The 23,093-nt window shown below is 46.4% G+C and overlaps 1 protein-coding gene across 1 annotated transcript in view; it reads right to left on the reverse strand.

Annotated features, from left to right (window-relative positions):
- The window catches only part of EFCAB6 (EF-hand calcium binding domain 6), a 231,875-nt gene that overhangs the window by 162,780 nt on the left and 46,002 nt on the right, over positions 1 to 23,093 (reverse strand). Inside the window, exons 5-7 of the mRNA XM_052640994.1 lie at positions 12,628 to 12,764; positions 8,324 to 8,436; positions 476 to 600 (exon numbers count right to left, since the gene is read on the reverse strand). Coding sequence (XP_052496954.1) covers positions 476 to 600; positions 8,324 to 8,436; positions 12,628 to 12,764 — 375 coding nt within the window. The remainder of the gene's footprint in view (positions 1 to 475; positions 601 to 8,323; positions 8,437 to 12,627; positions 12,765 to 23,093) is intronic.

The following is a 23,093-nucleotide window of genomic DNA, read 5'->3' on the forward strand; positions in this document are numbered from 1 at the left end:
ATGTCTTTATAAAATGTTATATATGTGACAGCATAAGCCCTCTATTGTAACTTTTCAGAACAACAAAAAATATATATGTATATGTGTGTACATATATAAATATACACACCCAGATGTAGAGAGACCATGTGTTAATACTAAATCTTCCAGTCCAAGAACTAGAAAAGACCTCTTCATCTATTCAGGCTCTCCTTTATTTTACTCAGCAAAGTTGTATCATGTCTGTATATAGGTCTAAATATTTCTTGCTAGATTTAAGAGCGTGAGTGGCACCAAGGCGGTGCCTGAGAATCAATCTCTCATCGAGGTCATTATTATCCATGCATTTTTGTTTGCAGAGGTCTCAGTGTTCCGGGAGATGTCGGCGGGTTCCAAACACAGTTTAGAGACAGTATCTAGGCTGGTGGTTTTCCAGAGCTGTTGACTTTCTCGGTTCACAGTTTAGATAACCCTGGCACTGGGAAAACAATCTTACCTCTAGGCAAAAGCCCGTCTCAATTTCATCCAAGGAGTAGTTTTTCCAGATATTGTCAGATACAGCGGAACTGGGGGGTTCTTCTCTTTTGGAACTTTTGACTCGTTGATTCTCCCACAGGACCTCTATTAAAACAAAAGAGCTTCAGTTTATGAAGACTGTCAAACATACATTCAAGTACTAAGTACTTCCTTTTCATTATCACCTGCATGTTAAAGATTAAGACTCAAATAAACCAAAACATAAACATTTATAATGAGTGCTATTAGAATTATTAGACATTTTAGAAAAAAATAAAATTAATCTACTTGCTATCTTATCTAGAGTAAATCTAGACAGAGCAAATGTACACTACGTAGACTAATAAACCCAGAAAAGTAGTAGAATAAAATTAAGATGAATATCATGTAATCGATACAGAATCGCTGTGTGAGATACACAATCACTGTGTGAGAAGTCCTTCCCAGAGCACGCATCAGAGCCAGAAATCATGTAAATAACAGAGCGTCCTGACAACATAAATATTTAATTTTGATTTGGTTAAAAAACACACAGGTGACAATGAAAGAAAAATGACTGGGAAAAACTATTGTTAATATATGTGAGAAATACAACTTAATTTCCACAATATATGAGTAGCTCTCATGAATCAGTAAGATAAATATAAATCCCCAATCACACAATAGACTAAGGTTTAAACATGTAATTGACATTTTTAAAAAGGACTTTTAAAAAGCCAAGCAAGGTATGAAAAACTGCTCAGACTCATTCGTAATTTAAAAGGTCTAATTAACACCAGTTAATTTTTTCCTACTTGTCAAATAGGCAGGGATTAAGGCAAATGACAAAGAAAGAAATCAGTTTTGGCTTGTATGCAGAAAACCTGGTACTTGAATATTCTCAAATTCCCTTCTAGAACCTTATACTAGAGGAAAACAGGACAGAGGCATGTGTGCAAGGATATGTTCTGTACTGTCTATAAGCAGGGGGAAAATGCAACAACTTAAATACCCACTAATGGAAGACTGGTTTTATAAATTATGGTTCACAGATATTAAAAACAAAGGGCCTGTCTAAACCATGAATGCAAAAAATCTCCCTTGAAACTGTTTCATGATTGAAAGAAAAGACAATTTATCATAATTTAATTTTCACTTTAACATTTATTTTGGGTATTTTTCTGTCATCCATCCATCCATCTATGCATCAGAAATAAGACCTGGGAGGATAATACACCAAAAGAACACAGCGGCAGGATTATAGGGAAGTGGGAGTTTGTGTTTTTGTGCTTTCTGGCCTTTTTGCGACAAGCATGCATTACTTTTATAATAAAAGAGAATAAAATAAATCTAAGATATAGCCGTTTTCTCTGTCAAAGTCGACTGCAGAGAATCACAAATGGTTTCCCAGATTTATTTCCTAAAATGTCTGCAAATAAGCTCCACTCAAATTAAGCACACTTATAACTACTCAGCTGCAGTTAACAAACTGCTAGTCATCTGGAATTCCATTTTCTACCTCACACACACACACAAAAAAAAAGAAAGAAAGAAACGGAAAAAAAAGAGAAGAAAAGTAAAAGAAAAAAAAAGGAAGTCTCCTCTGGTGGATCCCTGTGGCTACAGGATAAAATACAAAGCCAGGCCTTTAGAACACAGTCTGGAGTTCTGTGGTTCCAGTATGCGGAGTGCTTGAAACGTGGGCTCTCGGAACACGGAAGCTGCAAGGGCCTCACTCACTGAGGGGTGGGGAGCCAGGCCGGTCTCACTCGGGGAGGTGGGTCTCCCCCCTGCTTTCCGACTCCTCTTCCTGTGCTCGCTCTGCCCTGGGGGGCTGCTGCTACTCTAACCGGGGCTCACAGCAGGAAGTTCATCCATTTGCAGCAATGCATTGTGGGTGGCTTTTCTACACGCAGGACAGTATGCGGGAAGTGGGCTGAGCAGCTCTAGGTGCCACAGAAGGGGGCTGACAAACTCAGCTGTGCCATATTCACTGGCTCCTCTCTCACTGCAGCCAGAGCAGCTTTCCCTCTTCTCTGCAGCTTAATAATTCCTGCCCCTCCTGATTTTCCCAAAATTTCCTGGGAAGGATTCTGGTTGATTTGAAATGGAATAGAGAGGAAATGCAAAACAGCTTCAGTGGACAGCTATATACGTCACAGGTGCAGGAAAAAGGAACCCACACCCCAGTGACCTTTCCTCGTGTGCGCAAATGGATGGCATTTTTGATAAGCAAGATGACAATGGCTTATTAAGAACAAAAGCAGCAAATCCAGAAATATGAAAAATTAGTAGAAAATAAATATTGTTCTATGTCCAGAAGTGGGTCACTGTAAATGTATGAACTGGAGATGCCTTTCTTACAATACTTAAGAAAATAAGTAAAAGGAAAAAGGGTAAAAATCAGCAAAGCAAAAAAAAAATTTTTAATAGGAAAAGGGGATAGAAGAGAATCTCCAAAGCCTGTGAATAAAACCTGCCAAAATCTCTGGCTAACACCAGAAACTACAGATGTGCAAAGCAGAAAACAAGACACCCAGCGAAGCCCAAAACAGCAGAACATAGATTTCACATGTTAACCCCCTCGGGGAAGACAGAGTCTAGTCTTTTACTAAGGGCAAAGAAATAGAGGAAAACAACAGAATGGGGAAGACTAGAGATCTCTTCAAGAAAATTAGAGATACCAAGGGAACATTTCATGCAAAGATGGGCTCAATAAAGGACAGAAATGGTATGGACCTAACAGAAGCAGAAGAGATTAAGAAGAAGTGGCAAGAATACACAGAAGAACTGTACAAAAAAGATCTTCATGACCAAGATAATCATGATGGTGTGATCACTCACCTAGAGCCAGACATCCTGGAATGCGAAGTCAAGTGGGCCTTAGAAAGCATCACTATGAACAAAGCTAGTGGAGGTGACGGAATCCCAGTTGAGCTATTTCAAAACCTGAAAGATGATGCTGTGAAAGTGCTGCACTCAATATGCCAGCAAATTTGGAAAACTCAGCAGTGGCCACAGGACTAGAAAAGGTCAGTTTTCATTCCAATCCCAAAGAAGGGCAATGCCAAAGAATGATCATACTACTACACAATTGCACTCATCTCACATGCTAGTAAAGTAATGCTCAAAATTCTCCAAGCCAGACTTCACCAGTATGTGAACCGTGAACTTCCAGATGTTCAAGCTGGTTTTAGAAAAGGCAGAGGAACCAGAGATCAAATTGCCAACATCTGCTGGATCATCGAAAAAGCAAGAGAGTTCCAGAAAAACATCTATTTCTGCTTTATTGACTATGCCAAAGCCTTTTACTGTGGATCACAATAAACTATGGAAAATTCTGAAAGAGATGGGAATACCAGACCACCTGACCTGCCTCTTGAGAAACTTATATGCAGGTCAGGAAGCAACAGTTAGAACTGGACATGGAACAACAGACTGGTTCCAAATACGAAAAGGAGTACATCAATGCTGTATATTGTCACCCTGCTTATTTAACTTATATGCAGAGTACATCATGAGAAACACTGAGCTGGAAGCAGCACAAGCTGGAATCAAGATCGCCAGGAGAAATATCAATCACCTCAGATATGTAGATGACACCACCCTTATGGCAGAAAGTGAAGAGGAACTCAAAAGCCTCTTGATGAAAGTGAAAGAAGAGAGTGAAAAAGTTGGCTTAAAGCTCAACATTCAGAAAACGAAGATCATGGCATCTGGTCCCATCACTTCGTGGCAAATAGATGGGGAAACAGTGGAAACAGTGGCAGACTTTATTTTGGGGGGCTCCAAAATCACTGCAAATGGTGACTGCAGCCATGAAATTAAAAGTCACTTACTCCTTGGAAGGAAAGTTATGACCAACCTAGATAGCATATTGAAAAGCAGAGACATTACTTTGCCAACAAAGGTCCATCTAGTCAAGGCTATGGTTTTTCCAGTGGTCACATATGGATGTGAGAATTGGACTACGAAGAAAGCTGAGCGCCAAAGAACTGATGCTTTTGAACTGTGGTGTTGGAGAAGACTCTTGAGAGTCCCTTGGACTGCAAGGAAATCCAACCAGTCTATTCTGAAGGAGATCAACCCTGGGATTTCTTTGGAAGGAATGATGCTAAAGCTGAAACTCCAGTACTTTGGCCACCTTATGCGAAGAGTTGACTCACTGGAAAAGACTCTGATGCTGGGAGGGATTGGAGACAGGAGGAGAAGGGGACGACAGAGGATAAGATGGCTGGATGGCATCACGGACTCAATGGACGTGAGTTTGAGTGAACTCCGGGAGTTGGTGATGGACAGGGAGGCCTGGCGTGCTGTGATTCATGGGGTCACAAAGAGTCGGACACGACTGAGCAACTGAACTGAACAGAACTGAAGGTAAATTGGCTACCAAAACAAAAACTTAAGTTCTTCAGAGGAACTTAATAGAATTCATAATCTCTACAAGGCAAAATTTACTATATCTAGGATAATTTCCAAAATTACTAGACATAGATAAAAAACAAACAAAAAACCATAGGACACTATGAGCCACATTTTTAAAAAGGAAATCAATAAAGATCAAATAGTGAAATGACCTAGATGTTGAAATTAGCAGTTAAAAAATTTAAAGTATTTAAAAATGTTAAGTAACAGTGTTTGAGAATATGAAGGACAATATACTACTAATGAATGAACAGACAAGAAATCTCAGCAGAACAACAGAAGCTGAAAAATGTACCCTGGGTTTCGGAGGAGTCTTTTGATTTTGCTTTTTTTTTCTTTTTGGCCTAGCTGCACAGCTTGCCTGTGTGTCTGGTGTATATAAAGTATGATATATGATAGCAATATAACAAAGGATAGGAGAGAAGAATCCAGAAAATGCTGCTTAAAGTTCTTGTAACTCACGTGAATTGTTTTTTGTTATTTAGCCACTAAGTCATGTCCAAAGTTTTGCAACCCGATGGACTGTAGCCGGCCAGGCTTCTCTGTCCATGGGATCTCTCAGACAAGAATACTGGAATGGGTTGCCATTTCCTCCTCCAGGGGATCTTCCCAACCCAAGGACTGAACCTGTGTCTCCTGCAGTGTCCCCTGAGCCGCCAGGGAAGCCCTTCATGTGAATTAGTATAATATTATTTGGGATTAGCTGAAGATGTACTAATATAATGGAAAAAAATATGCTCAATCAGTGCAAATTTCTTTTGACACAAACTCTACAAGAAAAAAGTTAGGGGAAGAGGATGGTGGGCAGAGAAAGAAGGAGAGGAATATAATGTGAAAAATCAAGGCTCCTACCTGGGAAGAAAACATAATTCAAGTACAGAATTACTTACAGCACATTTTAATAAGAACACAAATTTATTAAAACAAGAGTTCACTAACAAGATAGTAAAACAGTGAGAGAGGAAAACAATAGAGTAGGCCAGAGGAAACAACATCATCGGATAAATAAAGGGGACATAGCAACATGGTCCTTAGTGAAAATCAAATCACAGAGGTAGCTAAAGACCTAAGATGATCCTTACGTGTACAGAGGAAGAAGACAAAGAGAACAAAGCACTTCAAGAGAATGTATTCAATAGAGGAGAGCAAAGCCATTCGACATAAGGATAGTTTCTACCATCAAAATGAATCTGAAAAGTGGAACAGAAGCTTTATTCAAAGATGTATAATATTACTAGTGTTAGAGAGCTGTCTCTCCTTTCCGTATTGAGGTATGAACAGATGCCAGGAATAATGCTGATAGTGGTTATTCCTGGGTGGTAGGGACAGTTTGGTTGTCTATTTTAACTTGTTACTCATCCACATCAGTGCGTGCCTCCCAGGGCTGCTGGAAATACAAAAAGACCCAGTACAGGAGCATGTTCAGCCTGGTGGCTGGCAATGAACGAACACTCTGGAGATGAGGTCGCTTACTGTGATTACCAAGTTAGGCACATAACCCTACTGGTTTCGAACATCCTCTATAATCAGGCTAGATCCCACCTCCTATCCCACTTGAGCTTAGTGTGCACAGCCCCAGGCTTCTGCCAAACATGTTACCCCCAAGGGCCCTTAGCCCAGAGTGCTCACTCCCCTGGTGCTCGTCACACACATCCTGTGAACCCCAGTCCTGCAAAAGTGCCCCCTTAATCAGACATCCTTCTTCCTCCCATGAACGCCATAACACTTCGTTTTTCTCTTCTAGGCATTTAAATAGTTTTTTTTGGAACTGAGTGATTCCCTGGTAGCTAGCTGGTAAAGAATCCCCCTGCAATGCAGGAGACACCAGTTTGATTCTTGGGTCAGGAAGATCTGCTGGAGAAGGGGTAGGCTACCCACTCCAGTATTCTTGGGCTTCCCTGGTGGCTCAGCTGGTGAAGAATCTGCCTGCAGTGAGGGAGACCTGGGTTCTATCCCAGGGTTGGGAAGATTCGCTGGAGAAAGGAATGGCTACCCACTCCAGGATTCTGGGCTGGAGAATCCATGGACCGTATAGTCCATGAGGTCACAAAGAGTCGGAGCTTAACAGTTCAAATCTTGACTCTACCACAAACTAGCTATGATACTTGGGGAAATTCATTTAACACCTCTGAGTCCAAGTTTTCTCCTCTTAAGATATGGGATAATAATATCTACCTCACAAAGCTGTTGAGAAAAAATTGAAAGTTAAGGTTTATAAAGTAACTACACAGAGCACAATAAACAGATGTCTTTTTAAGATTATTTTATGTGACATGCTTTATCTTATCCACCTTATTAAAATATTAACAGGACTAGTCCTATTAACATATACCTACAAACACACACACACCTGCATGCACACACGCACACACATACTTCTTAAAGTCAAGAGTATTTTATTTGGCTTTGTACTCAGTGAAGGGCCTGTTAGTACAGTGACTTGCAGGTGAGCTAACACAATGTAAAGGATGAAAGGGTCCTTGGCTGGCCATATTGTCTAGTAACTCCCCAAACTAGTAAGGCTTTGAAAAGTAAGAGTCCCGGGGTCTGCTATACACTATCTCGGTTAGTCAAACTGGACTGAAATCTGAGAATTTATAGTTGTTTTTTTTTTAAGCTTGCTAGTCAGGCAGATCAGGGAATCAGAGAAAGTAGTCCATGCATATTTGCTGGAATCACTTGTGTTGCTCTCAGACAGTGACAACCCATCTTGAATGAGCCAGTCCCACGTGGCAAACCCCTGAGGCAAGAAAACTGCTTGCCTCAAACAACCTAGAGCCTGGAAGGGAGCACCTCCTGCTGTATGTTTCATATGTCTACCCTGGAGGAGCTGGACCCCTGCTCTCTGCAGAACTGTGCAACCCCAGGCATTACGTTCCAGAGGCTGGGATTTCCACCGGCATGAGGAAAGCTCTTCCTTCTCAAGGCTGTATGCCTACATGAGCCTGGCTTTAAGTGTCCGGTATAACTACACCGACTCAACTATTTCCCCTTTTGTATCAAGGTTTGTCCCATCATTAAAAGAGTAGTTACATGTTCACTATCAGTAATTTTTGAAAACACAGAGGTAGCAGAAAGAATCAAATACCCAGAGACGTCCCACTTAAAAGACAATCCATAGTTCAGAGTTCCTTTCTAATCATTTACTGATATCGCACATACATTTTTCCAAGTTATAATTAACTCTGTGAAGATCACTGCTTGTGGCTGCACAGTTTACCATGTGGATAAGCTGTGACTCACTTAACCCTTTCCCTGTTGTCAGACATTTATGTCATCTTAACAGATAAGGATGCCATGACTGTCTTGGTGGATAACGCATTTTCCGTATTTTAAAGCACTTCCTCAGGGCAGAGTCACAGACGGGAAATTACCATGCTAAAGGATACTGAAAGCTTTAGCTGTGCGTTTTAAAAAGACTGACCTTGACTTCCCGTATTATATTTAAGGTTCAAGTCATTATTTGAACTGAGGTTCTTCAAGAAAACCTTATAATCCACTGCAGTGTCTTTATCAATATCGTAGCGTTGTGCAAACCTAAAATAGAAACATTCATTAGTATTCAGAAATTATGATACAGAGCATCTAAGAAATGAAGCAGGTTTTTTACTGAGGTACCTTTACACTGGGGCTAGCATTAATTTTAATGCATTTCTCCAGCTAGAGCTAGAAAATAGAAGTAAACCCTAGGAAATGTTACTGTAAGATTTTTAAAATGCAAAATACCCCTGAAACTAGCATACTCAACTATGCCTCAATTAAAAAATAAATTAAACAAATAAAATGCAGACATTTGGCGGGGGCGGGGGGCGGAAATCTCACCACTCTGCCTCCAGAGGGCTGTGTATTGGTTATGATTGGACAGGAATGTCTTAGGACCCAAGAAAGGAATGCCCTTGCCTGCACCCCTAGGGTCCTCTCCCCTCTCTGGTGGGAGTGGGTGAGGGGCACCTCTGCACCTTTTGCACCAGCAAAAGCAGGTCCCATTTCCTTTAATAATTGGTGGGGGATGGATGTGGGCCATGAGTCAGCATACGATTTCCACAACCAGACAAATCTAGAGCTGGGGGAGGACAGAACACAGCCCAGCTTCTTGAGCAAGTACGTCATTTCACAGAGAGAAGCTGTGCCCAGGATGGCATATCATTTTAAAGCAGTTAAAGGTGGGAGGGGGGAGCTTTTCTTGGAGCCTTCTAGGACTTGCATGTATAGAAAGAGAAATTTTTAAAACACTTAAGCAATGTCTCTTCCTGAAATATACAGAGACACTCTTTTTTTAAAGTCAAGATAAATGGAATGTTTGGATTCTTTTCTTTTTTCTTTCTAAAATGAAATTTCTATTATTCAAATCTGCCACTTGATAAATGGCTTTCTAGATAATTTCTGCATTATTACATTTATACAAAAAAATTGACAGTTTTTAAATGTTTGGTTATATTGTCTCCATATGTGTTGGTTTTTATAATTATCTAATTTCATGCTGCTTTCTAAAAATTTAGTAATTATCACTTAAAGTATTTGTAATTTTTCTGTTTTCCAAATTTAACAAAGAGTAATGTCGTGTATTCATTTCCATGCATACCTTTTTTTTTTCCACTTTGGTGAATCCTGCCTATTGTCCTAATAAGAAAAATTATCTTGAGATATGATAACTGCCAGATGTTAACACTGAGACTCCCTAAATAGCTCCATCTTTCATCCGTAGACTTTGCCTGGCAAACATAAGCTGTAAGCACAAGAACCCAGAAGGCGGCCCCTGATGGGCTCCTTTCCGAGTTGCTGTCCTGCAAAAAGTCTCTGCTGCTCTGCCGCTCCAGGAAAATGTCAGCATCCTGATTAAAAAAAAAAAACCCATCACTGGCTCTCCTGCTTCCTGTGAAAACTCAGCATTCCTTCCAACTGGTACTGGCTCAAGAGGATCCCGACCTTTCCTAAAGTTCAGCCCCCCGGCGTTCGTAATACCTGCTACACGGTCGCTGAGAACAGGCAGCCACAATCCCATGGTAGTATTTCCTACAGATACGATTCAGAAATGAAGCCTCGGTACTTCCCAAGGATGCAGTATCTCAAAAGCCTTTTTTTTTTTTCTAAACAAGAATCAAGGCATTCCCAATCCCAAGTCAGACACATTCCCAAGACACAGCAATAAAGGCCATTTTCCCAGGGACCTGATCTGCAGGCGGGAGAACCCACACGTGTGTAGGTGCCCAGGTCAAGATGGCCACATGGGAAGGCTGCCTTCAGGGACAAAGGAAAGGATGCCAATGGACCCATAAACTCTTCAGCACCACCACCTACAACTGCGCCTTGGGCTGCACTCATCTGCCCAGGCAGCAGACTGACCAACTGAGTTTGTTTGTTTCTTTGTTTTTCAAGGTCACAAAAATGATTTTACCCAGATTCAAATATTTCGTCCTGCAGGGGAATGCACAGGACAGTAGAGGGGTGCGAGATGGGAAAGCAAGAGAAAACCCCGCGGGTCTCAGGACAGTCGGGCCAGGCGTAGGACCTGGCCGTGATCGTCTCCCCCAGCTCTTGTTGCCACAGGCTGGATGGCATTCTGCAGCCTCAGAGAGCTATTTCTCAGAGAGTAGAGGCACCCGTGGAGTCTTCATGATTATGAGATTATCGCTGTGAAGCTAGCACCTACTACGTGCCAGGCACATGGCAGGAACCCTTGGCACATTCCTCCAAGTCCTCCAGCTGGAGAGGCGGGCTCCTGAGTCCCCATGTCTTTAAGAGAATGCTGAATCTCAGAGCGGCCCAGGAGTCTAGGGAGGGCAGACACGACCTGCCCCCAGGCATGCCTGACTTCAGAGCCCAGCCCACTCCTCCTTCCCTGTGCTCCCCCTACCCCGCCCCATGCTGAAGGCTGATATTAAAGAGAAAGCTGTTAGATAAAAGGAAGGATTCAAAAATGCATTGTTTCCTGCTGAAACACTGAAAAGGCAAAGCTAATACTGAAGCAGCTTCTCAAGGAAAGAGTATATTCTCCAGCTTCAATAAGAAAAGCATTAAAGCAATTGAAGAAATGGTCTACTTTTGATCTTCCCCATTTCAGTTCTAAAGGAAAGCAATTCTATTATGTTAAGTTCCTCCAGCCTTATCACACAAACAGTATTGTTTTTGAGGCTTAAAAAAAAAATCTCAAATAAAAATTTGTGGAGTTCTTTATTATTCAATACTTGTGAGATAGGGAAACAGACAGTAACATTTTTTATAGATTTACTAGGTTGGGAGACTGCAGTGCCAAACACAAGGTTTATTGTCAAATAAAACACTGTTTTGTATTTTGATTGCCTGTTTTAGAAGAGTGTTGCTTCTGTTCTATAATTGCGTGCACAAAATTATTTAATTTGTTTTGTTTGGATCTTATTCTGGACATTTTCCCAGTCGGAAAGATGTAAAAATTAAAACATCTATTATGTCTTTTATATTCTGAGGTGGATTATAAAGAGAAAAAGAAGAAGAAAATATTCAAAAGACTCAGAAATATCCATATTTTAAATCTCCAAGCTTTCTATGCCCTGCCATGGTCCGTGAGGCTGTTGTCATATGCCCTCCAGTCCTCCTTGCTCTGGGAGCAAATTCCTTTCCTAACAGAGGCAACATTGTCTTTATTTAATAAAACAATGTAAGCAACCACAACGGCCCATTTTACTAGCTATTTATAACTCTGGTGTGGTGTGAAACCCTTAGGCTCAGGGAGAAATAATCAGGCTTGGTACTTTTGTTAATGGCCTGGAGGGTGCTGAGAAAATCGGGAAAAGGCAGGAAGTCGAAGAGGACCTCTTGACTGAGATTACACATGGGTGCCCCCTCCAGAGGCTTCCATTCAAAAGTCAGATAGCCACAAAATCTGAGCATTTGGCTTCTTCTACATGATCTGGAGCTTATTGGAGGCTCAAAAAATGTGCCGCTTCCACACACTGCCCTCAAGTCAGGAGCAGGTGGCCGCGGTTTTCAAATGCCATGGAGTAGCTCCTGTATTCCCCCAGCTCTGCCATGCCCGCCCCAACCTCGGCAACCATAGTTCTCAAAGGAAAAGTCGGTTTCTGTTGCTATATCAGGATGGAGGGCCAAGAAGGAGCGCAGCAACCAAAGAATGAACGGTGAAATTTTCACTCTTCTCCTAACCCCAGGCCTGGAGCAGGAATCATCTGGGAACCGGAATCCCGGGCAGCGGAGGGCGTGGTGCCAGGCAGGCAGAGGGAGACCCTGGTGATGGATGGCTCAAATAATCGAGATGTGTTTGGAGCTGCAGGCCAACTGACTCTCACCCGAGGTAGGCTGGAGCAATTGGAACCATTAGCTCTCATTTTTGAGAATTTGCGGAGAGCTTCAGGAACATGGGAGAAACGTTGACTAGGTATCTCTTTTAAAAATGGTCAAGACAAGGACTTCCCTGGTGGTACGGTGGCTAAGACGCTGCACCTCTCAATGCAGGGGGCCTGGGTTCGATCCCTGGTCAGGGAACTAGATCCCACGTGCTGTAACTAAGAGTTCATATCCTAAAACTAAGACCTGGCACAGTCACATGAATAAATAACATAAATATTAAAAAATAATCCAGTGTCAGAACTATTTAAAAAAAGAAAAAGAAAACAGTCAAGACAGAGAAGGTAGGAGGGAAGACGCTGCCTGGATCCAGTAAACCTGACAAGTCCCATTTTGAAACTGCCTGGCGCTTCTGCTGAGCAGCATCTCAGCGTACCTTTGCTTACTTACTTTTTGTATTCCTCATCTTTCATCTTCAAACAGAAGGTCTCCAGAACCCTCCTCAGCTCGTGTGGCTGGACCAGACCAGTCGTGTTAACATCAATGAGCATAAGGGCTTTGATGACGGTTTTAATGTTTTTGAAAATCTGTGTATAAAAAGCGATTTAGGAGAAGTCAAAAGATCCAGTGTTAAAAATCAGGATGGTAATAAAACATTGGGAGGGTGAACGTGTTTAAACACTTCTTGTAAAATAAAATGTTTCCAAAGACGCACACTCATCGATATTGCAAAATGACTCATCTACGGAAAAAAGGACACTTTCCATTTCTTGAATGTTTTCAAAGCAATTTTCTCTATAAATTGGTCTTAGTAAGTTGAGGAAAAAACTCTTTCTGATGTAAAGTGGTAGGTCTCATACACAATTCATTCCCTTGTAAGAGCCATACAAAAAATCTTTTTTGTTACTTGATACTTTAAAACTATAGTTCTGGCATAGCTGGACGTGGACAATTTTTATTTTTCATAGCCATATGCAAACTATTTTTACTAGGAGCTAGAAAAATATGAGTATATATTTCAACCCCCTCTGAATTTTTAAAAGACATTACAGGAAAAGTTTTATAGCAATCTTGCCCAAATCTTTCCCAAATTCAGCAAATGCATATTTATTGAGCATGCGGACCTGAAAGGCATTTGGTAAGGCCCCAGGGAAACAGGGCTGTGTGCTGGCCGTAAGCTACTTCTGCGTGGAGGAGAGAAACAGCTCAACGTGGGGTTTGGGGCTTGGGGCTCAGCGTGCCAGGCCAGAACCACATGAGTGAGTCCTACAGAGCCCCACAAAGGAAGCACCATTTCCCCACTTTTAGTTAAAACTGAGGTTGAGGAGGCTGCACGAGTTACCCAGCATCCAACCCCCAGCATCCACGGTCCATGGATCAAGTATATCCCCAAACCTCACCTCCCGCAGAGACAAGAAGACATGTAAACAAACGTTGCCCAAGATAGGAACCATGGGAACAAGAGCCCAACACCAGAGACAAACAAAGGAGGAGCTGTGGGTCTTCACAGAGGAGGACAAGCGCCTCCAGTGGAGCCCCCCGGGGGCCTTCCTGCAGGAGGCGGCATCTGAGCTAGGAGGAGAGGACAGTGAGTGCAGCGGATGGGACGGCAGGCTTGTGCAGGAAGGGTGATGAACGTCCGGTCCAGCCGGATCCTGGGAGGCCTGACTCCACATCCCACTCCAGATCAGACCAAGTCCAGCCCGGACGCAGAGGGGAGCCAGTGCACCGCAAGGAGGGGCTTAGGGAAGGCTGCAAGATGGACAGGGCTGCTCCCAATTTCCTCAACAGCTCGGCCGACTGCCCCCTTTACTGCTCCCTTTGACCTGAAGGAGCCCCCTGGCAGCCCGCCCACCCCAGGGTGAATGCCTTGGGGATCTCACCAGAGGAAGCACTGGGCTGGAGGGGGCATGGCCTTGTCCCTGGCTCCTCCTGGCCGGGTCATCTTGTCCCCTCCGCTGCCCCGCCCGGAGGACGTCAGCCCTGCACACCTGCCCTGCCTCAGCACCGTTCGTGCTGTCCACGTGGACAACCTCTGACTCAGCCCTGCGTCCTCCTCCCGTCTGGAGGTCACCTCCCTGCTCACACTCACCCCTTGTCACCAATAAGTACTGCTCTCCAAAACCAAGCCTCACATCCAAGGACCCCCTAACTTTCAGCTCCCTTCCCTGAGGGCTGACCCCCTACAACCTTCTTCCCTCCACGACCCCGCCACACTCCATCTTTATACCCCTACCACGGTCCATCTTCGGACTTCCCTTGTGGCTCAGCTGGTAAAGAATCTGCCTGCTATGCAGGAGACCTGGGTTCGATGCCTGGGTTAGGAAGATCCCCTGGAGAAGAGAAAGGCTCCCCACTCCAGTATTCTGGCCTGGAGAATTCCATGGACTGTACAGTCCATGAGGTCGCAGAGTCGGATACGACTGAGTGACTTTCACGGTCCATCTTTATAATGACCCACTACCTCTGTTCTCCACCCACCCCCTCCGCCTGCCTCCTCCTGTCTGGGCGAGACCCTAACACTGGCCAAATCCTACTCACAGCCTCTTCCAAGTGCCTGATATGGCCGGAGAGGACAGGCCATGGAGCCCTACCTGGGTCCCCTCACTCGAGACACCAACCCCGCCTGTAGCGGGTGCGTGGGAATCCTTGTCTCCGCTCCCCACCGTCTCTGCTCTTCACCTCCCTTCCCATCCGCCTCCTTCCTCCATCACAGATAACCTTCCTCCTTACTTACAGGGAAAACAGAAGCCACTGGAACCCAATGCCCTGTGCTTCTGCACCCAGGGACCGGGTCCCGTCCTCCACACCCAGGGATAGTTCCTGTCCTCGGCACCCAGGGACCGGTCCCATCCTGCTTTGGACGCCGACCCTGCTGCCCTCACGCATGCAATGATGTCCAGTACCTGAACCACCTTAGAAGGGAGACCTCCCTCCTCGCCTGGCCTCTGCCTCTAGCCGCTTCTTCCCTTGTGCAGAAATCCCCCCGGAAGAGCTGTCTGTGCTTTCTGTCGCCAGTGTCTCCCCTGTAGCCAGTGGGCTCTGTCCCCACCACCGCACAGAGACTGTGACCTTGTCGGGGTGGTGGCCTGGCCAGGTCCAGGGTCTCCTGGGGCCCATCTTGCTGCCCACGCGTCAGCCCTCCACCTGGCTCAGCGCCCCCTCCTCTGGGCGCACATTTCCACCCCAGCTTCTGCACCTGTTCCGGGTTCTCCTTGGCTTCCTGCCTGGGCTTGGTCTACTCCTTGCTGGTCCCTCTGAAGTCTGGGCAGCCACAGACTTAGGCCCTGGGTCTCCTGGCTTGTCTAACCACACTCCCGCCCGGTGGCCCTGGCCTTGGCCTTCGTAACCAGGATGGCTCCAGCCGTCTGTCTCCAGCTCTGGCCTTGCCTCTCAGCTCTAGTCAGGTTGTCCCCCTTGAGAGTCCAGCAGACACCAGCTCTGCCTGTCCCGCTGCGGCAGGGCTGCCCACCAGATTCTCTTCTCACACCCATGTTCAGTCCTAAGAGCCCAGCAGCCCTCCTGTGATGACTTTTCCGGGTTCCAGCCTGTGTCTCTGCCTCGCACCCCTGGGCTAGGCTGGGCTGGGCTGGTGGGACCACCTCCCACCTGGGCTCCCTGTGTCCACGCCCAACCTACGGCTGAGGCTCTAGCGCAGCAGGGGGCCTGTGTATCCAGGGCCAGGCACATACCCCTTTGCCTACAGCCCGCCCACCACTCTGATCCCTCCAGGTCAAAGGCCAGGGCCCCGCAGACTGGCTCCTGGCAGTGATCCTGCCTTGTCCCGGTCCCTGCCGCTCCTCAGGAGTGCAAGCCAGGTGACTCTGGCCTCAGGAACATTTGCTCTTCCTTCTGCCCAGAACTTTCCTCCCCAGACACCGACTGGCTCTTCCCTTGCTTCTCTCGGAGTTTGGTCCATGTGTCATCTTACCCAAAAGCCTTCCCCTGACCCCACGCCCAGCCCTCATCTTCCTGGTACTCCTCACAACTAATTTCAAGCCTGTCTTTACTGCCTGTCTCTCCCTCAGGGATGTGGGCTCCCTGAGAGCAGAGTTCTGTCGACCACGTCACCCCCGGGGTCTAGAGCACCTGCCTCAGCAGAGTGAACGAATGAATGAATCCAGCTTCTTTGCACCTGCTTGGGAGAAAGCCACACTCTGAGGAAGCTGTGTTCTATGTCTGCGAACACACCTCCCTGGAGCCAACCCTGAGAGCAATAAGGATTACATTCAGTGCAATCAAGGCTACGGTAACAGGATCACTGAATAAATAGTCATTGGATTTTGTCATGCGCCAAGCCCAGTGCTAACCCGTATACACGTCTCCCACTTCTACTGTCTGGGGGTCCTTGGCTGAACCAAGCTCAGTATTCAAAACCCAGAAGACCAAGCCCAGAGCTGCCTGGACAGCATGGGCTGCCGCGAAAGGGCTCGAGCATGTCCACTCTCAGCTCCACCCCTTTGTCTGAAAGCATGGAGCCCCAGCCACTAGGGCACTTGTGGCCGAGGCCAAAAAAAAAAAAAAAAAAGAAAAAATCAACCCTCAGCACTGTGTCTGATGCCAAGTCCTGATTCACCTCTTCTGGTAAAACGGGAGGATGGGAGGCGATGTGCTTTTTTAAAAAACCCGAAGCAACCCATATGGGCCCCGCGGGGAGAGCAGGGAGCTGCAGAGCTGGCACGGAGCGCACACCCAACCGGAGGGATGTCTCCAAGTCTCAGACTGAAGCTTGGCAGCGCCTTGGCGGAGCTGCAGCTGGTGAGGTTTATCAGAGGCACCGGAGCTGGGGCCGCGGTGTGAGGGCTGCTCCCACACTGGACGGAAGAAGCGGCCCGAAGGGAAGGAAGGGCCTGCCCTGCCCCAGCCCACTGCCCTCGCACTTGAGGAGGGAGACGAGGACAGGGAGAGGGGCAGGGAGACCAGGCGGACCGCGGGGGAGCACCCGGCTCCTCTCTGGGCCGGCCAGACGCCCGCCGCTTGGGCTCAGCCGGGACACGTCAGCATCAAGAGTCCCTGCCTCTGAGCCCCCTGCTCCCCACAACCCACCCCACACCGAGTGCCTTCACATCACAGGCCCTCTGGGGTCTCTTCAACCACAGCCCAGAGCCCTGGACAACCTGACCCCACGACCTCCTGACCTCACCCGGCCCCCTCCAGCGACACAGGCCAGCCTGCGCTTTCTCTTCCGGCGAGGCTTCTGCACGCCCGGCTTCCTCCAGACGACGGGTTCCCTTGAGGCCCTCATTCAGGTCTCGGCCCCAGAGGCCTTCCCCATGGCCTGCACAAAAGCGCGCCTCCTCCCTTTCCTCCTGCTCGTTCGCCCACACCTGGACGTGTCAGATTTCCTTCGATTGCCTTCCTTATTCACTGACGCGTAAACGCCAGGGAGGGGGTTTCAGTTTCACTCGCTGCTGTGTCCTCAGGCTTAGAACAGTCCCTGGACAGAGCGGGTGCTTAGAAACACTTGCACAGTGAGCTCGCTGTGGTCACCGCTGCCCAGATGCACTCCTGGCCCTGGCCCTGCCCCTGCCCAGTCTGGTTATCCTGACTGCACCTCGACCCATCACTGTCCCCTTGACTTCCACCTTGACATCCTGGTGTAGCCCTGCCTGAAAGGGGTACCCAGCTCCTCCCCCCAGGAGGGGACCTCCCCACTCTATGCCTGACCTCGGCTCTCCAGGAGATCCATCACCCTTCACTTCCCCCCGGCTTCCCAGGGCGGGAGCTCAGAGAGGGCCAAGTCCATGGTGGGAGAAAAGGGCTGTGCAGCTTATAACAAGGGAAGGGCCTCCTTCCAAACCCAGCTTCTCAGAAAGGAGAGGGTGCTCTCCTGGCGCGGCTCTGGGGCCTGTGGGAGAAGAGCTCCCTGCGCTCCGTGCGTGCGTGCCAAGTACATGCTAAGTAGCTTCAGCCGTGTCCGACTCTTTGTGACCCCATGGACTGTAGCCCACCAGGCTCCTCTGTCCATGGGATTCTCCAGGCAAGGATACTGGCGTGGGTTGCCATGCCCTCCTCCAGGGGATCTTCCCAACCCAGGGACTGAACCTGCCTCTCTTACGTCTCCTGCATTGGCAGGCGGGTGGGTTCCTTACCACTAGTGCCCCCTGGGAAGCCCTCCTGCACTCCAGGTCCTACAGCCTCTTGCCTGCAGCCTCTTTCTGTATGCTGGAAAGCTAGGAGTGATTTGTACCTATATAAGTGGTTGGGGGAAAAAAAATCGAAAGAAGGGTATTCTGTGACACGTGGAGGTTATTTACGAGTTTCAAATTTCAAGACCCAAAAGTAGACTTTAATGGCACCCAGCCACGCCTGTTCATTTGTGTAAATAAGTTTCCTCCAGAGGCTCCCCTACAGAAGCAGAGTTGAGCACCCAGGCTGAACAGTCTGGGTGACCAGGATAAAAATATTGACCATCTTCACAGACGTTCGCGATCCTGTTCCACTCCCTCGCCTGCACCCCCACGGGGGTCTCAGGCAGCATCAGGTGCACAGACAGAAGCAGCTTTAAAAAGGGGGGGGGGGGTGCTTCCCTGGTGGTCCAGTGGTTGAGAATCCACCTTGCAAGGCAGGGGATGCAGGTTCAATCCCTGGTCAGGGAACTGAGTTCCCACAGGCCTCAGGGCAATTAAGTCAACACACCTCAACTAGAGAGCTGGTGCAAAAGATCCACGTGGCGCAGCGAAGATCCTGAGTGGTAACTGAGACCCCACACAGCCAAATAAATAAATATTTCAAAAACAAGTAAATAAGAAGAAAACCAAAATGATAGCTAATTATGACTCTGAGTTAAAGACTTGGGAGCCAGAAAATGGCCTGAGGCTCTCTGAAGACCTGCCCCCTAAGTCTACTCTACTCCTCCCAGCCACTTGCCCCATCTCCTGGCCCAGACTCAGTCCCCACTCCATTCTGGGTGGTCAGGGGCCCGGCCAAGAGCCTTCTTGTCAAGCTCTGAGCCCTGTGCCAGGCTTTGGAGTGCACAGCTCTGCCCAGCTGTGCCCCGGCCCCCGTGGCCCCTGCAGCACCATGGCCCCTGTGAGAAGGCAGCATCTAACCCTCTTCTTGGCCTCAGAGTCCCCATCTAGGGAGATGACTGAGCCCAGGAGGTGGTCAAGAGCCAAGCAATCCAGGGACGGCAACCACGGAGAAGATGCACTAACAAGGCTGGAGTCTGCCCTCTGGACAGCAGGGTTGGGAGAAGCCGGAGAGAAAGCCTTAAAGGTCTGAAGTGTGGCTACATAAACCAGGACTCACTCACCAAACATTTCAAGAAAAGGAAAAAAAAAAAGCCCCATTCCACAGAAAAGCGTGAGTTGCTCAGTTGTGTTCGACTCTGTGTGACCCCACAGGCTGTGGCCCTCCAGGCTCCTCTGTCCATGGAATTCTCCAAGCAAGAATACTGGAGTGCGTTGCCATTTCCCTCCAGGGAATCTTCCCAGCCTGGCTCTCCTGCATTGCAGGCAGACATGTTACTGTCTGTGCCACCAGGGAAGCCCACGGAAGAGTGAAGTAAAAAAAGAAGGAGGCAATTACTTTGGGGGAAGGGGGATGATAGGAGCAAAATTAAATTAAATTTTTCTCCAAAAGACTTGGATGAACTCATAGAGGACAGACTCACGAATGTTACTATAAGGAGCAGAGAATGTCTGCCGTGAAGAGTAAAGCCAAGGAGGAATGGGGACAAGAAACCTCCTTCAGAGGCGGTAGCAACCATGGAGAACCAAAGTGCCCCAGGCTGCCATCATTCTGGTAACCTTGGAACAGAGACCTGACTCCTTGCAACTCCAGTGTTCTCATCTGTGAAATGGGAATGAGTGGGCACTGCATCAGAGTGCAGAGATGAAATGAGCTCACGTGCGCAGGTGCCTCACTGGGAACAGACTCAATAGACAGCGGTCTGATAGGGATCACTGATCAAGACCAAAGGCTGAGGACAGAGATAGAAATAACCAGATGGCCACACACACACATGCTGCGGAATAGCAACTGGCTGAATCAGCGCTACTGCCCCACTCAGGCAACTCGTCTACTTCCTTCCCTTCCCCACCGCCCAACCTAGGTTAACAGAAGCCTGAGAGAGCAGAAGGTCACAAGTGGACAGGAGTCTAGGGCCAAGAATGGGGCCTGGATCAATGGATAATTGTCAAGTGGATGAACGTATGGATGATGGATGGATAGATGGATGACGGATGGATGAATGGATGATGGATAGATGGATAGATGATGGATGGAGGGATGAACAGATAGAAGGATGGATGGATGGATTTAGATAGATGGACAGATGGAGGGGATAGATGGCTATATGCATGCATAGATTAATGGAGAGAAAAATGGATGGATGGATGGATGGATGAGTGATTGCCTCATTCATGGGGAAGAAGCACTGGTAAGCCAACAAAATCCCTGTACAGACAGGACAGGTGCCTGCAGAAGGGCAGATAGGCATGCCATTTCTGGGGACACAGTGATCTGCTCTAGACTCTCCCAGGGGGAGGAACTGAGAACTGAATAGAGACACCAGAGCAGGAGGGGCAGATTAGAGCAGTCTGTGTGACTATTATTGGCATGGACAGGATATGTGAATTTTCCATGAGTTAAGTGGAGAAGAAGAAAGGCAGAAGGCTAACAGTGAAGTACCAGGAAGAAAATTAAGAAAACTATCCCATTTACCATCACCTCAAAAAAGAATAAAAATACCTAGGAATAAACCTACCTCAGGGGGCGAAAAACCTGTACTCCAAAATAGTTTTCAGACACTGATGAAAGAAATTGAAGATGACACAAACAGATGGAAAGACATACCATGTTGTTGGATTGGAAGAATCAATATTATCAAAATGACCATACTCTCCAAGGCAATTAACAGAGTCAATGCAATCCCTATCAAAATACCAATGGCATTTTTTTTTTTTTTTTGCAGAACTAGAACAAAATCATTTTAAAATTTGTAGGGAAACACACAAAAGCCCCCAAATAGCCAAAACAATCTTGAGAAAGAAGAACAGAATTGGAGGAATCATGCTCCCTGACTTCAGACTATACTACAAAGCTGCTGTAATCAAAACAGTATGGTACTGACAGAAAAACAGAATCACAATGGAATACGGGAGAGAGCCCTGAAATAAACCCACATACTTACGGTCAATCTACAAAAAGAGAGACAAGCATATCTAGTGGAGAAAAGACAGACTCTTCAATAACTGGTGCTGGAAAACTGGACAGCTACATCTAAAGCGGAGGTGATGGATTTCCAGTTGAGCTGTTTCAAATCCTGAAAGATGATGCTGTGAAAGTGCTGCACTCAATATGCGAGCAAATTTGGAAAACTCAGCAGTGGCCACAGGACTGGAAAAGGTCAGTTTTCATTCCAATCCCAAAGAAAGGCAATGCCAAAGAATGCTCAAACCACCACAGAATTGCACTCATCTCACACACTAGTAAAGTAATGCTCAAAATTCTCCAAGCCAGACTTCAGCAATACGTGAACCATGAACTCCCTGATGTTCAAGCTGGTTTTAGAAAAGGCAGAGGAACCAGAGATCAAATTGCCAACATCTGCTGGATCATGGAAAAAGCAAGAGAGTTCCAGAAAAACATCTATTTCTGCTTTATTGACTATGCCAAAGCCTTTGACTGTGGATCACAATAAACTGTGGGAAATTCTGAAAGAGATGGGAAATTCTGAAAGAGATGGGAATACCAGACCACCTGACCTGCCTCTTGAGAAATCTGTATGCAGGCCAGGAAACAACAGTTAGAACTGGACATGGAACAACAGACTGGTTCCAAATAGGAAAAGGAGTGCATCAAGGCTGTATATTGTCACCCTGCTTATTTAACTTCTATGCAGAGTACATCATGAGAAACGCTGGGCTGGAAGAAGCACAAGCTGGAATCAAGATTGCTGGGAGAAATATCAATAACCCTAGATATGCAGATGACACCACCCTTATGGCAGAAAGTGAAGAGGAACTAAAAAGCCTCTTGATGAAAGTGAAAGAAGAGAGTGAAAAAGTTGGCTTAAAGCTCAACATTCAGAAAATGAAGATCATGGCATCTGGTCCCATCACTTCATGGAAAATAGATGGGGAAACAGTAGAAACAGTGTCAGACTTTATTTTTTTGAGCTCCAAGATCACTGCAGATGGTGACTGCAGCCATGAAGTTAAAAGACGCTTACTCCTTGGAAGAAAAGTTATGACCAACCTAGATAGTATATTCAAAAGCAGAGACATTACTTTGCCGACTAAGGTCCGTCTAGTCAAGGCTATGGTTTTTCCTGTGGTCATGTATGGATGTGAGAGTTGGACTGTGAAGAAAGCTGAGTGCCGAAGAATTGATGCTTTTGAACTGTGGTGTTGGAGAAGACTCTTGAGAGTCCCTTGGACTGCAAGGAGATCCAACCAGTCCATTCTGAAGGAGATCAGCCCTGGGATATCTTTGGAGGGAATGATGCTGAAGCTGAAGCTCCAGTACTTTGGCCACCTCATGCGAAGAGTTGACTCATTGGAAAAGACTCTGATGCTGGGAGAGATTGGGGGCAGGAGGAGAAGGGGACGACCGAGGATGAGATGGCTGGATGGCCATCTGACTGACTCGATGGGCGTGAGTCTGAGTGAATTCTGGGAGATGGTGATGGCGTGCTGCGATTCACGGGGTCGCAAAGAGTCGGACACGACTGAGTGACTGAACTGACTGACTGACTGACTGACATCTAAAGGAGTGAAATTAGAACATTCTTTAACACCGTATACAAAAAGAAACCCAAAATAGATGAGATGTAGACCGGATATAGACCTAAATGTAAGATTGGATCTTATAAAATTTATTGAGGAAAACATAGGCAGAACACTCATTGACATAAATCACAGCAATAATTTTTGGATCCATCTCCTAAAGCAAAGAAAATGAAAGCAAAA

The sequence above is a fragment of the Budorcas taxicolor genome, chromosome 5, assembly GCF_023091745.1.
Source record: "Budorcas taxicolor isolate Tak-1 chromosome 5, Takin1.1, whole genome shotgun sequence".
Classification (NCBI taxonomy): domain Eukaryota; kingdom Metazoa; phylum Chordata; class Mammalia; order Artiodactyla; family Bovidae; genus Budorcas; species Budorcas taxicolor.